Below are 15643 nucleotides of genomic sequence, written 5' to 3'. Positions count from 1 at the left end.
CAAATGTGGGTTGTAGGATGAAAGAGACAAATGGATGATGGTAATTGAATGAAGATGTCATAGTTTCTAAAGAATTCCAGAATAAAAAGGCCATAGTCATTGATGGTAAATGGACGACTGTAGAAAGATAAAGTGCTGTAATACAATGTTCAAATTTACCGGATAAACGGATGCGGATAATATCCGAATTCGAACAATATCCGACGGATACGAATTCGGTAATAGATATTAAATATCCGTCAAATTCGAATCTGAATCCGAATTCTGATAGTGTATACTGTAATCGAATTCGGATATAGCCATATCCGATTCGAATTCTATCCGTTTACACCCCTAATGTTGAGTGGGGGCGGGCTAAACAAATCACATTTTTTTGGTAGAGCCGAAAAAACACTACTGTTATCAGATAAGCTTTCGGAGTAAAACTAGGGAAGCGATATATTCGCCCCCTTTTACCTTCCCTATCAAAACGAACATGTAGAAAAGCTTTCAAGGTTCCATTCCCTCGATTGTCTGTACGGCTGGGACGGTACGTTGTCGTTAGTAAACACTACTTTTCTAGTGTTTTTTATGCGGGGAGAGAGAGAGAGAGAGGCTTAAATGCCAACAAAGAGACACTTTCCCCTCTCTGCTAGATTCTCAAGGAGTGGCGAGAAACCCTAGAAAGTGGAGATTTTGCAGTCTCAAAAGGCAAATTGCCTTGTAACAGGTTTGCGATCTTCCTCACCACTTCTCATTTTTCGTTAACATCGAACACTGTTTTTGTTCTCTCACTCATGGAATTTTCAGAAATTTCTATCCATATTTCATGCTTGTTTTAATTTTTTTTTCCTCATTGATTTTTCACTGAGTCTTTCTTTGATCTGTGGTTGAAAATCTTGTTTAGGCACGCATGCTATCAGACTGATTTTTTGTTCTGCCTAATTTTGTTTCAACCTTTTTTTTAATGGTTAGTTGAACTAGGAGAATAAGAAGTCTGTTGTCTTCATTAAAAATTGCAAATTTGGCAGATTGACACTGCTACTTGTCAATTTAACGGATTTGAGATTTGACACTTATTGATTTTTTTTTTTTTTCCAACGATGGCGCTGAATTGATATTTGGAATAAAAGAAATGCCTAGTAGATCATAACTTATGCTTATCCTCACTATGGAGTAGACTGTTGTGTGGAGCTTTGATTTAGATAAGATCATCTAATGTGCCTTTATCATTTCCTTCTAATAAAATTGTTCTTCTTTTCTTTTCCTTTGTTTGATTCATTCTATAAAAGAAATTCTTGAGATCGACTCAAGTAAGAATACCTGAAAATAATGGAACAAATTGGATCAACTATTTGAAGCAGCAATCCAAACTGGGTTTTTTTTTTGGCTGGTGAAATCCTTATTTGAAAGACTTTCTTGATAAAGAGCATATTAATCACTATTTGAACCAACATATATCCTAATTGAATTTTGGGGCAAGGGCACAGAGAGTTGTAAAATCATAAATTAGGTGACCTGAAACTCGCACAATTTGTGGGCTTTATTAAATCTTACAAGGGCTTGAGCAGTAGTGGAAAAAGGAATAGAACAGAGAAAGGGAAAACTACCAAACCCCCCTTTACTAAAGTTTATCGACAATAATCTCCCTTGAGTATGATTTTTTCCCCCAAAATCGCCAGTCATTTACCTAAAATGGAAACAACAGTCAATTTGGAGCCAATAAATTCCATTGATCTGGCTAACATTTTGACAACTACCTTAGTTCCACGTATTTAACATAACAAGTAAATGGAAATTGAGTGTTTATTCTCGCACATTCATCGTGAAGGAAATAGGCAGGTTGAAGACTGTACTTTGATTCATGCTGTTGTATGGTTGTTGGCTTCAGTGTTTCGATGCCAGGCTAGTAGCTTATACCATAGGTCAGATTGGTTATTTTTTCTACTCTTTATTTACTATCATCTGTCACTCATAGTGCCCTCATTGTAGCTTTAATTTTTCCTGCAACGTTGTTCTGTATTGAGAATCGGCTGACATTAGATTGCTTATAATTTTATTATATTCAAACTACAGCAAACTGGGAAGTATTCCAAGTGCACCATGGGATCAAAAGTGAACTCGGGTAGGACTCGGAGCTCATTATCCATATTCATTGTGGTTGTCCTGTGTTGTTTCTTCTACATAATGGGTGCATGGCAGAAGAGTGGTTTTGGCAAAGGAGATAGCATAGCGTTGAAGATTAACAGGCAGACTGACTGCAGTATCTTGTCGAATTTGAATTTTGAGACCCATCACAATGATTTTGATGGTAACATTGACCCTTCTGAACCTAAAGCTGAGGTGTTTGAGCCATGTGATGATCAGTATACAGAGTATACCCCTTGCCAAGATCAAAATCGCGCAATGACCTTTCCAAGAAACAATATGATATACAGAGAAAGACATTGCGCCACAGAGGATGAAAAACTGCGTTGTCTTATCCCAGCACCCAAAGGATATGTGACTCCATTTCCCTGGCCGAAGAGTCGTGACTATGTACCCTATGCAAATGTTCCTCACAAGAGTCTGACTGTTGAGAAGGCTATCCAGAACTGGGTTCAGTTTGAGGGTAATGTGTTCAAATTTCCGGGTGGGGGGACAATGTTTCCTCAAGGGGCAGATGCTTATATTGACGAGCTCGCATCAGTAATCCCTATTGCAGATGGGACGGTTAGAACTGCATTGGATACAGGTTGTGGGGTATGTTGAAAAATTCAAATTTTAGCTTTGTTCTTCTGAATACATGGTTAATACAGCAACATTTTATATCTAACTTGTCAGTGCCAGACTCATCTTTCTCAACCACATTTAATTGGTCTCCACTTGCCTTCCTTTTGAGGCATTACCCTTCAATCCATTTTTAGGCATGTATCAGTGCTACAAATTGGAAGGATTTGCAAGCACTTTGAGCTATCCAAAACCTACAGTATGAAGGCCAGGGAAATGATTAAGCTTATGCCCCCTGCATTTTTTTTAAAATTTTTTCTAATCCTGTTTTGTGTATGCAGTTCTGTTTGATTATTTTTCCTTGGTGTCATTTTATAGAGATATTTTAATTTTGTGGATTCTTGTCAGTACTTCCTAAGAATAGATGGTTCTAATTTGCACATTCTCAGTCGGTGGAAGTCCTCTTATTCATTATTATTAGGTGAATGATTACAAAAAACATGGTCTAGGTTGCAAGCTGGGGTGCTTACCTGTTGAAAAGAAATGTACTGGCTATGTCCTTTGCTCCAAGGGACTCGCATGAAGCACAGGTGCAGTTTGCTTTGGAACGAGGTGTACCTGCAATTATTGGTGTGCTTGGAACGATACAGCTTCCCTACCCGTCTAGAGCCTTTGACATGGCCCAGTGCTCACGGTGCTTAATCTCATGGACAGAAAATGGTGAGTTTTAAGATTTCATCATAAAAAATAAATTACTTGAATGACCAAATTCTGAATGATGTTACCCTCCAATGTTGTGTTACTCCTCTGGTTTAGGGTTTAGGGTTTAGGGTTTAGGGTTTAGGGATACAAAGTAGCAGCTTTTGGTTGTAGTGACACACTCATCACATCATTAAGAAACTTCTTCTGTCTGCAGATGGGATGTACATGATGGAAGTAGATCGAGTTCTCAGACCTGGTGGCTATTGGATACTCTCTGGTCCTCCCATCAATTGGAAGACCTACTATAAAGTATGGAAGCGGCCAAAGGAGGAGCTCGAGGCGGAACAAGAAAAGATTGAGAGCATGGCTGAACAACTTTGCTGGGAGAAGAAGTATGAGAAGGGAGATATTGCTATCTGGAGAAAGAAAAAGAATGCCCACTCCTGCCATGAGAGACGAGATATTTCTACTAATTTTTGTGAATTGGCAAATGCTGATGATGTCTGGTAAGTTTCTATATGTTCCCATATTGTTTGAATTTGTTTCAATTGTTCTTCAAAGCATGGGTTCCTTTTCTGGTTCCTCGGTATAAAAGATGGAGATCTTGTAAACAGTAATTCTGATCCTTTATCATATCTCTATATCTACACATTATATCTTTATCACTACACATTTTGAATTAGTATGTACCATCTCTACAAATGAGCGACATCTATGTTTACACCTTGTTCAATCCAACCCACGACTGACAATGATGGAGTCCTGTATTTAAATGTTCAATAGGGATTACCATGGATGGATTTGATGCCACAGGTACTTTGCCTTTGTTGCAGAGGGATTGTATATGTATGTTGAAGATAACAGTCAATTTAATAAGATTATCTTATTCATCAAAATTTGTCGGGTTATTCCTTTTTGTAGTTCCTGGCCTAGAGCTTTTGAAGTCACTTTTTTGCTTTTATAATACAATGCTCAGGCCTTTTGTCAAAATGGGTCATCTAGATTTTCTTATCCATGTGGGCAGTTGCATGATTTGGGTTGTTACGGGCATTGACGGAAGACCTATATGAGATGGGCATATCTCCATCATACGATATCAAATCAAGGTGATTCTTGCTTTGTTGGAAAGATCTTGTGGAGCAGTAGGATGTCAAGGAGTGGTGGTTCCCTTAGTGTTTATTTTTCGACCTACTATTTATAGTAAGTAGTACTCCTATTAGGAATTAGGAGTCTTACCCTAACTCGGAGTTAATGAAATCCTAATCCTATTTAAGGGAAGGTTTGTTACCCTAGTGGGGATCATCTCTTAGTGAAAAAAGAACATGTCCGTGGACATAGGCACATTTACCTAACCACGTGAATCCTTGTGGTTCTTTTGTGGATGCATGTGAATTTTTCAATTTTTTTCTGTGTTGTTTATAATTCACGTTCGTCGGATTAGAGAGAAAAATTTCTCCATGATCCGATCAAGTGGTATCTGAGCTAGGGTTTTCCTCTTTGCGGAGCCCTAAGGTATGGTTTCGACACGAATTCAAGATGGGGAACTTGACATGGAACCTTCATGATCTCCTCAATTCGAAATAAAATCCTGAGATGATGGCAGAGGGAGCAAATTGGAAGGATCAATTCGTTGAGAAGAGGATGAAATTTGATGCCTGGACGGAGGTTGTGGCTCTGCTAGTACCGAGATCAAAGGGTACTACTACTGATTACAGAATCCAGTTTGAGGGATGGGCTGTTTTCTAAAGGTGCACAAAATGGGTGCCAAGTGAAGCTGACAGGGAGGCTCATACTTCAAAGGTAATATAGGCCACTTTAGGGTTGAGAAGACACTATTGAATCATCCAGGTACATGTTCTTGGCGAAAATGCAACAGGATGTCTCTCGCTTTGCTAAGGGTTCTGTTTTTTGAAATGACTTGAAACCTTCCAATCAAAAGCTTGGATTATATATGCCGTTACCAGTAGTTAGTATACCTTGAGAGAGTATTTTGGTGGACTTTGTTGGGGGCTTGTTGAAGGTAAAGATGGGTCCATGACTATCTGTTTGTGGTAGTAGATAATGTTGGTAAGATCGTAAGTCTCATTTTCTTGTGGAAGATGGTGACAGGTGAAGAAGCAGCAAGCTTATTCTTTCAGCATGTTTTTATGAAATTCGGGCTTCCTTCGTCCATTATTTTTGATAGAGATACTAGTTTGGGACAAAGGCTTAGTTGAGTTAAGTTGAGTTGAGTATCCTTGTTTTTTTGAGTCACTTTTGGAAGGCGTTATGGGTGATGAGGGATACTGGGTTGTAGCGCAGTCAGATGGTCATACGGAGGTTGTGAGCAAGACAATGGTTCATCTCTTTCAAGCCTATAATTCCAAAATCTTGGGATGAAAGTCTTCCCTATCGTCAGGTTGCATTTGGTAGAGCCATCCACTGTGCCACCCAAAAATCTCCATTTGAGGTATGTTTGGATGATTTTCCATGGAGTCATTTTGACCTAAATTTCACTATTACTAGACAAGAGGTGGTGGGAAAATATTAACGAAGTTAAATCTTGATTATTTTTGGAAAAAATATAAGAAAAGCGCATGAGGAGGTAGAAGCTCAATTACATTAGTCACAACAGAAGTATAAAGAGTGGCCTGATCAACATTGTGTGATATGTGATTTCAAAGAAGGCAAACTTTGGCTACAACTAAGCAAGGAAAGAGTAAAAGGTGAAGGAAAGGTCAAACCTATTTGCTATTGCCTTTAAAAATTTTGAAGAAGATTGGAGAGAATACATTTCAACTTGATTTGAACACACTTTGCTATCTTCACTAGATGATCTCATTGTTGAGAATGAAGATCCTTTAGCAGAAGATTGCATCTTGGAAGACCATAGAAACGCGGAGGGAAACTTTGTGTCTTTTCGTGTTGGAAAGAAAGGTCAACTACGTAGTTGGGCAAAATGGTTTAGCAGGGAATGAGGGAGAGCATGACTTCCCCCATTTCAGATTCTGATTTGGCAGGACCTAAATTCCCTAAATAGAGACAGCCATGATCCAGGTAGATCGTGGCACGGTTTAGGTTGTTACAGGATATCCATGGATGACCTATATGAGGTGTTTGTCTTCAAACAGTCATATCTATATCATATGATATTGGATCGAGTTGATTATTGTTTTGTTGGAAAGACCTCGTAGAGCTTTTTTGTGGCAGTTCGAAGTTGGGAAGCCCTTCAAAATTGCGATTAATGATAAATTTACCATTTATAGAATTCTCAACCATTACCATCTTTTTATTGATTGGGCTTTTTCTAGTGTAGTGCTAAGATGCAATTTTGATGTACTTGTTATGTAGAGTATGGGTATGTCCATAATTAACCCATATTACAACGTTTAGTTTCAAATTCTCAAATTATAATAATTACTGCCGCTATTAGGAGTCCTGCTCTAATTCTAATTCCTATATTATAATGTTTATTTTCAGATTTTCAAATTATAATAAGTACGGCCGCTATTAGGAATTAGGAGTCCGACTCTAATTCGAAGTTAAATAAACCCTCATCCTATGTAATAACAGGCTTGTAACCCTAGAGGGATCATTTCTCATAGTGGAAAAGAACTCTCCCATGGGTGTAGGCACCAATGCCGAACCACATAAATTCTTTGTTTCTTTTTTGGATGTGTGTATAGTTTTTCTATTGTTGTCCGTATTGCTCTTTTTGTTTCTTTTTTGAATGGCTATTCTTGTCAGTATTGTTTATAATCCAAGTTCAGCGGATTAGAGGGAGAATCTCTCTTCTCTAAGATTGGATCAGATTTATCTATGGAACACCTGAGATTTATTTAATTTATATTGAGCCAAAACTTGGATTCATTATCCTTTTGATGGATGTGTGGTGGTAATGTATAAGATGTATTTCGGTGTTGAAGAATGCTATTTGTATTCAATTATAATGTGTAAGATGTATTTGGGTGTTAAAACAATTTGCATTCATTATTCACTGCAATCTTTACTAACAACCAGAGATAATGAGAGCGTGTTGTTCTTTGTTGCCTGGGTAGTTTATTTTGGAGGCTTTAGATGTACTCTTTCCTGAATAGAATGCTCACTCATATATTTATTTCTTAAATGCCTTTTAGTAAGAACAATTTTTTGCTCTTTAGGATCCATAAATAATCCTCCCCTCCCCTCCCCACCCCACGCCACCCCAACACACACACTCTCTCTCTCTCTCTCTCTCTCTCTCTCTCTCTCTCTCTCTTATGGGCTCAAAATCATTGTCTCAAATTTCTTCTTTGCTCTTAGTGTCAAGTTTGTGTTGGTGATGCTAATTCTCTTTATTTATTTGATTTTTCCCTGATTTTTCCCTTATTAGGTATAAGAAGATGACAACATGCATAACCCCATTCCCTGAGGTTAACAGTCCAGATGAAGTTGCTGGAGGGGAGTTGAAAAAGTTTCCAGATAGGCTCTATGCTGTCCCTCCAAGAATATCTCTTGGATATATTCCAGGGGTTACAGTGGCATCATATCAAGATGACAATAGATTGTGGAAGAAGCATGTGAATGCTTATAAGAAGATCAATAAATTAATCACCTCAGGGAGGTATCGTAATATCATGGATATGAATGCTGGTTTTGGAGGTTTTGCAGCCGCACTAGAATCTTCAAAATCATGGGTGATGAATGTTGTTCCTACTATATCTGAGAAGAATACCTTGGGTGTTATTTATGAGAGAGGTCTAATTGGAATCTATCATGACTGGTATGTTTCTCTGATATTTTATTTTTTCTGTCCATTGTCTTTGAAAGTCTTCAGTGCACAGAATTTCTTGTATATATAGAGTAAAGGGTTCTTGCGCTTAAGTGCAGGAAACAAGGGTGGGGCCACATTGTTGGGGTGATCCTAAGCATTCATTTGAAAGGCCCCATCATAGATGGGGTGTGTACCAAAAGTCAGCTTGATTGGATCATCATAGGGTGTCCATTTGTGGGGGTGAAAATGGACAGATACTGTTTGTCCACTAATCTGCCCATTTATTCACCCCACAAATGGACACCTTAAGATGATCCAATGGAGCTGATTTTTGGTGGACACCCTATCCATGAAAGGGCCTTCCAAATGAATGCTTTGGATCCCCCAACAATGTGGGCCCACACCTGTTTTTGCACTCGAGCGCATATAAGCTTATCTGCGCTCGAGCACAGAAACCCTTTACTCTCTCTCTCTCTCTCTCTCTCTCTATATATATATATATATATATATATATATATATAGAGAGAGAGAGAGAGAGAGAGAGAGAGAGAGAGAGAGAGAGAATAGTGTTCCTGCGCAGTTGCTCAGATAGCTTATCTGAGCAGCTGCTTCAAAAACTCATGTGGCCCACATTTTTGGGGTGATCCAAAGCATTCATTTGAAAGGCCCTTCCATGGATAGGGTGTGTACCAAAAATCAGCCCTATAGGATCATCCTAACCCAATCAAAGGTGGAGGGGAAAATGGACAGACACTGTTTCTGACCATTTTTCCCCTCCACAAATGGCAGGGTTAGGATGATCCTAAATGGCTCATTTTTGGTACACACCCTATCCATGGAAGGGCCTTCCAAATGAATGCTTTGGATCAGCCCAAAAATGTGGGGCTACATGAGTTTTTGAAGGAGCTGCTCAGATAAGCTATCTGAGCAGCTGCGCAGGGACACTTTGCTCATATATATATATATATATATATATATATATATATATAGGAATTCTATCGTCCATCGCAAAAGGCATTTCGATTCACAAGGTGGTTGGTCTGACATGCGACAGACCAGCTGCGATGCCTTTTGCGATGGACCCTAGCAAATCCCATATATTATATATATATATATATATATATATATATATAAGTTTTGATGAAATGAGTAATGGGCATGAAAAAATCAGTTTGTGGAATAAAAATCTATTTTCTGCAATAGCAAATAGGCTTCAAGTCTTTTCACATCGTGTGAGTGCCATCATGTAAAATGCATTTTCTATTTTTTCTGAATATTTGTATTGTGCATTTTTCTTATTTTTCCACAGGTGCGAAGCCTTTTCTACTTATCCTAGGACATATGACCTCATTCATGCTAATGGCGTCTTCAGCTTGTACCAAAACAAGTAAGCCTTTTTCTTTTGCCAAATGTCAACCTAATAATGCTAGCTTGTGTGTCTTAAAAATATCACAGTGAAATTGTTTTCATGACAGTTTTTTTTAGTGTGGACAGGTACAAAATCTTCTAAACATGCATTTTGAAACACTTCTATACCAATATTTATAATTAAATGAACTTTCTATTGTTTGGACTTTGCAGTTCCTTATTTACCATGGAAATGGCCCAGTTCCTAGTCCTTAGGACATAAGGAATATGGTGCAGATATCATGGGCCTGAACGCATATTACCTACATAAAAGACAAAAGGGAAATGCATTTGAGGACCTATTACTCATTTTTACCAAGACAAATAGAGGATCTGAGAAACCTGGGTCCGGCCGGAATTTAAGGGGGGGGGGGGGGGGGGGGGTTGCTGCTTAGAAATAAGCGAAGTCGTTTGGGCTTTTGCGGCCCAATTGGGATTACAGATGCCTCAGAAGCAGAGATTCAAGCAGCCCACCAAGGAATCAAATTACTGGCAATAAAGGGGGTGGATAATGTGGTGGTAGAAGGGGACTCCCTAAACGCCATCAAGTGGCTTCGAGGAGAGCCTAAAAGTCTGTGGGGGGTTGCTTAGAAATAAGCAAGGGCAAAGTTGTCTGGGCTTTTGCTGGCCCAATTGGGATGACAGATGCCTCAAAAGCAGAGGTTCAAGCAGCCCAGGCAATAAAGGGGGTGGATAATGTGGTGGTAGAAGGGGACTCCCTAAACGTCATCAAGTGGCTTCGAGGAGAGCCTAAAAATCCGTGGCAATTTGATAGATATTTTTACGAGGTGTTAAATTGCTCTAGATCTTTGCAACTAACTTTTAACCACGTTCGTCAATCAGCAAATTAGGTGGCGGATAGTCCAGCTAGATTGGGGGTGTCGAAAGAAGATTTGGCTCTCTTTGATTCTCTTCCTCCATAATCTTGTCTTCTTTGGATTTCTTTTTTCTATGTACTCTGACCATCTCGGTCCTCCTCTTTTTTCAACAAAATTTTTTGGCCATCATTCAGAAAAAAAAAAAAGAAGATGCGAGAAACAATTCTAGTTACTACATCTTAAGATTTTCTTCTACCCATGCTTTAGCTTTTTAGTTGGTCTTGTGCTCATGCTTTATCCAAAGAGCATACTCTTCTACTCTATATCACAAATATATCTCTGATATTTTCAAAATATCGGGTTTTTATCTCGACATTCTGATTAACGACAAAATCCTGAACTAATCCCGAGATTTTAAAAATATAGTGATATTTTCATTTTTATCATAAAATATTGAGATAATTTCGTGATATTATCTCGATATTTTAAGATATTTTTATTTTATATTTTTTCTTAAATTTTATGTTTTTTTATATATATTTTAAATAATTTTATTTTTACTGTTTTTTCTCGATATGAACCCGAAAAAAAAAAAAAAAAAAATATATCCCGAGATTTTCCCTAGCCGAGAAATTCCCGAGAACGATATTTGCGACATAACTTCTACGCATGCTTTAGCTTTATAATTGATTTTGCAGTAGCAGCGTAGTCAAATTACAACTTCAAAGGCTAAGCTTCTTATCCTATGGATTTAATTAACAGGTGCAAAAGGGAAGACATTCTTCTTGAGATGGATCGCATCTTACGCCCAGAAGGTGCCGTCATATTCCGTGACAATGTTGATGTTCTAAACAAGGTTAGAAAGGTTGTCAGTGGCATAAGATGGGACACTAAAATGCTCGATCACGAAGATGGTCCTCTTGTGCCAGAAAAGATATTGGTTGCTGTTAAAAGGTATTGGGTTGGGGGTGGAGGCAACAGTACATCTGACGAATGAGTGCCCAGATTGTTTGGGAGGGAAAAAAAAGCAGGATGAGCCGCATAAGGTATCAGAAATAGCGACTTTTGCTCATTCTATATGTCAGAATTGATTGACTCGGGTTTGTTCAAGCATGTTGATTCCTTCGTCTTTGCTAATATAATTTATTTTTCAAGCTATGTTATGTAGAATTTTAGCCGACCCCAACTAGTTTGGGACAAAGGCTTAATTGAGTTGTATGTTATGAAGAATTTAAGTTATAGCTTATGTCATTTATGAGTTGATGATAGGCTATTCTACTACATATCCAGACTTGGTCTGACAGTACTGTGAAATTCACAAGGGGTCTGTAAGTAGTATGTTCATATAAATTAAGGAGAAATTTTTTGGAGATAGCTTCTTTATTAGAATTCTCTCTGGTAAGCAAGATGGGTTTTTTACAACTTAGATTTGTCTGCAAGGCCTTTTCTTTCTAATTCTTGTTTCTTAATTAATTGCTGATAAGGATTCCTAGCAAGCATTGACTTCTTTTGGAGGCTTATTTTCTTGGGTTTCCAATTGGATTCTGAAACTTATAGCAATATTGTTATTACATCTGGTTTTAATGATAATATGATAGTATCAAAAAAAATTTCCCTAGAAAAATTATACAATGCTCGGTTCGATTGAAACTGTGATTTTGCTCGGGCTACCTACTGTTCAGGTGGGACACATCATTTGATGAATCAAACCAGAAAATTTTAATGGAACCCATCATCCGATGAATGAAACCGTTCATTTTAGTGGGACCTTTAGGATGTTTGGTGCCTTTGAATTTCCCTGTTGCTGATAATTAGAATCGACCAGTAGGATTTTCCCCTTTGAATGGGACCCATAGGATGTGTGGTGTCTTTTATTAATTTACCTTACCTTCATTAAAAAAAATGATAGCCATAAACTTACATCTATGACTCAGATTTTTTCCCCCTACAGTCGTTTCTGTTCCCTATTTGTGTCATATGCATGATCGGATCCATAGTTCTGATCTGCAAACAGAAGTCTGAACCGTTGTCATTGTCTTGTCTCTGATTCGAAGTTCCTAGCCCTTTGATCTATTGAGACTTGTTTAGGCTTCTGCCTTTTTTTTATAGATGGAATGACCCTTTGGGATCATGTGACCACCTTACATCATGATGGTCTACCAGATCAACGATCTTGATTATACACATGCCACCATGTGCAACTCACAGTTGATTGTTAGGATTAATCCCAAACGTTGATCACCCGCATAGTCAAACTCTTTCAGATTTATAGTTTATTTTTCTATCCTTTTTGTGTCATTCTTCTGAAAAAATATCAATAGTTGTAAATAAACAATGAGAATGCTAAAAAGGAAGTAAAGAAGCGCGTCTGGTTATTGATTGAGTGTTGAAGGCGTTATTTTTTTCCGTTTACAATGGATATATTGATACTTTGGTGCTCTAAGCACTGCCCTATATGTGGGTCGATTTAAGATGGGGTCGATTTATCACTGCCCTTTTTATATTGTATGTGAGAGAAGAGAGAAAAATGAAGAGGAGCTTGAATGTGTGGGAATCGAAAGGGGGTTTTCTTGGATGTTGGGCGCTCTTGGATTTGATCTCGTGATTGAGAGAATTTGGGTTTAATCCCATGGTTATCATTTTATATTTCTTTCATAGTGGAAGATTGTAGTTTCTCTCCCATGGATGTGGACAATCTTTTTCAACCAGACAAGGCACTTGTGTTATCTTGTGACTTTGAGATTTCTAAAACCTGGAAATATGGGAGGATCTGCTACTCTCTTGCAGACGAAAATAAGGGCGAGAAGTCAAAAAGAGTAAAAAACGACGGCCGGTGAGCTTCTTCTCTTGTCTTTTGGCTACAATTTTGAAGAAATCCCAGATTCTAAAATCCGCATATCCAAACGGGCCAAACGGCCCTGTGTTTATGATTTCATTGTGTACGTGCCTGTATAGACTGTGCTAGGCCCAACAACGGATTACCCATCTACCCTTTTTTCAGTATGTCCAATGGATGATAATGGTTATCTGATAAGATCCTCGTTCTTCAGACATCACCCATAGTAAAGAAATATTTTTGTTTGACAGCATTCATGTCCAGTGCAACAAATTGGTGATGAGGACCTAATCTGGTGAAGACAGACGTTACAAACTCATTTACTGATTTCCATGACAAAAGCATCATGTAAAGAGATTGAATAACAATTAAATTGCTAATTTGCATTAGAATGAACTGACCTATAGAGCAGTGTAAGAAGAACTCCCTGCATTGATCATTAACTTGCCCGTGCTGACTCCCATTTACCTTGGCCTAGTTCTTGTCCGCATTAGGTTCTTCCCTAAGTTAATCAGAACTCCTTTGACTTGCCCGAGTTAGTGTAAATCGTAAATCGACTGGGTTAATCATTGACTACCCAGAGTTGAGTCCCTTTTACCGTGGCTGAGTTTTCGTCTGAGTCCAAGTTTTGGAAATCTAGTTTTATGTTAGTCGAGTTCGCATCTGATTCTGACTTTTGGATCACTAGTTTCAACTTGCCCGAGTGCTATTCGGATCTCCTTTGTTCGACTGTTTGGGTGATTTCTCTGACTTCAATCCTTACTAGCGGGTATCTTGTGGAGACAATCAAGCGTTTATACTCCTATTCATAGGTGCGAAGTCGTTCAGGCCACATTACATATAGTAGAGTGGCCTGAAAGCTGTAGTTCTTTTGATTGTGCTTATCTGTCAGAGTTTGTTATTGATGATGATTATACGTTTAAAATCTCTTTATTCGGTTTTCTCCCAATTACGGGCCGCTACTCGACTCTCCGGCCCGGTGAATCCACATGATTCAGCCTATCAAGATCTGGTTTTTGGGTGGTTGGTGCACGAGTAGGTGCCTTTGGCAAAGCATCCGCCATCTGAAGCAGCGACTTACTAAATAGGGTCCTGTTCCAGGATTATTGTTTGGGGGACCAACTTGATTGAATCAATTAGTAAATCACCCAAATGATGATCTAAGGTTTTACCATGGTCCGAATTTGGAAATCCAAAGATTTTAAACACTAGTCTCTGCAGCCAAATCATTCTACTTGGACTAGAAGTCACCGACTGAGCAGGTTGTCTTCGTTACAGTGGAATGGGTCATAAAGAAAACAGTAAATTGTCTTTTCTTGGGGGACTCTATTTTGACTCCACTCGTAACCCTCCATAAACAACTAAACCAGACCACATGTTTCTACAGAAACAGAAGGTGAAAAGACATGAAAGTTACCCCCACCAACCAAATATGTCACAATGGGGATGCCAGTGGATAGTACTCATTCTACCATCTACTTTTGTACATTAAGACAGAGAGTTTATGAAATGGAAGAAAACTGGCCACCTGAACATTTAACTGAACCCAAAAAATGAGAAGATGCCAAGTTTGGAGAAAAGTCTAATCAAAATCAGCCCCAATTTATGAAAAGTGCAAAGCTTAATTATTTCTAAAAATGAAAGTCCCACAATGAAACCTACATTCTTCCCACCAATGACAGGATGAATCCACAAATATAGTTCGACATGGCTCGCGCGCCTGACCGTAAGCGTCACTTAGATTTCCATTTGATGCTATTTGAGTTGGGTAGACTTTTATGGTTTACAGTTTGGTAAATCAAAACATGTGGGAAAGTTTCACCCATTGTAGAATATGAATCAAGCTCACATACAAAAATGGTTAGGCATGGTGTCCTCATTAAAATGTGTAATTATATATGTAGCCAGACCTTGAGCATGAGAAGAATATAAGAGAAGTACTTCGATTAGTGAGAGATGGGTGTTTTGACTAAAGATCTATAAATTTGGTATGGGATTTGCTAGCGTCCATCGCAAAAGGCATTTCGCAGCGTAAGGCTCAATTTTCAGCAGATTTTGTCATCATTCACGAGGTGGCTGCTCTGACATGCGACAGAGCATCTGCGAAATGCCTTTTGCGATGGATGCTAGCAAATCCCAAATGGTATACCTTCAATTGGTGAAAGATGGGTGATTTTAATAAAACGAGGTGGGAGATTAAAATTAAATGAATGTAAGTAGAATAGTATGAATGGACAGCATATTGGTATTGCATTAGTCATCAAAATATAAGGCATGTAAATGGATTTGAACTCTTGTGTGGTTTGAAAGGACAAAGAAGTCACACATGCTTTGGAAAAAAAATGAGCTAGATGAAGGAGACAGATCTCAAAGAAGATATCAAGGGACACTTTCATGGGACCTTCCACTAGTAAAAAAGAGAGGGAGATAAACAGGGCCTGCCTAACTATATCAGCTCAC

At 38.4% G+C, this 15643-nt stretch overlaps 1 protein-coding gene across 1 annotated transcript; it reads left to right on the top strand.

Moving 5' to 3' along the window:
- The first annotated feature begins 489 nt into the window (after positions 1-489).
- LOC143878812 (putative methyltransferase PMT2) lies at positions 490-11717 on the top strand. Its single transcript, XM_077381048.1, has 7 exons — positions 490-709; positions 2056-2721; positions 3198-3408; positions 3605-3896; positions 7742-8131; positions 9432-9509; positions 11110-11717. The coding sequence occupies exons 2-7, from the start codon at positions 2083-2085 to the stop codon at positions 11342-11344; spliced, it is 1845 nt and encodes a 614-aa protein (XP_077237163.1). The 5' UTR covers positions 490-709; positions 2056-2082; the 3' UTR covers positions 11345-11717.
- Positions 11718-15643: the final 3926 nt, after the last annotated feature.

This window comes from Tasmannia lanceolata, unplaced genomic scaffold, assembly GCF_043159265.1.
Source record: "Tasmannia lanceolata isolate RefF3 unplaced genomic scaffold, GAP_Taslan_0.1 ptg000002l, whole genome shotgun sequence".
Taxonomy (NCBI): Eukaryota; Viridiplantae; Streptophyta; class Magnoliopsida; order Canellales; family Winteraceae; genus Tasmannia; species Tasmannia lanceolata.
The sequence above is the reverse complement of the archived record's forward strand: the minus strand, read 5'-3'. Positions and strand labels throughout refer to the sequence as shown.

Bases quoted from the DNA above. Each gene is read 5' to 3' on its own strand.
- LOC143878812 (XM_077381048.1), top strand. From the start codon at position 2,083: ATGGGATCAAAAGTGAACTCGGGTAGGACTCGGAGCTCATTATCCATA. The intron at 3,409-3,604 runs GTGAGTTTTAAG...TTCTGTCTGCAG, and splicing joins AATCTCATGGACAGAAAATG to ATGGGATGTACATGATGGAA. The intron at 8,132-9,431 runs GTATGTTTCTCT...ATTTTTCCACAG, and splicing joins ATTGGAATCTATCATGACTG to GTGCGAAGCCTTTTCTACTT.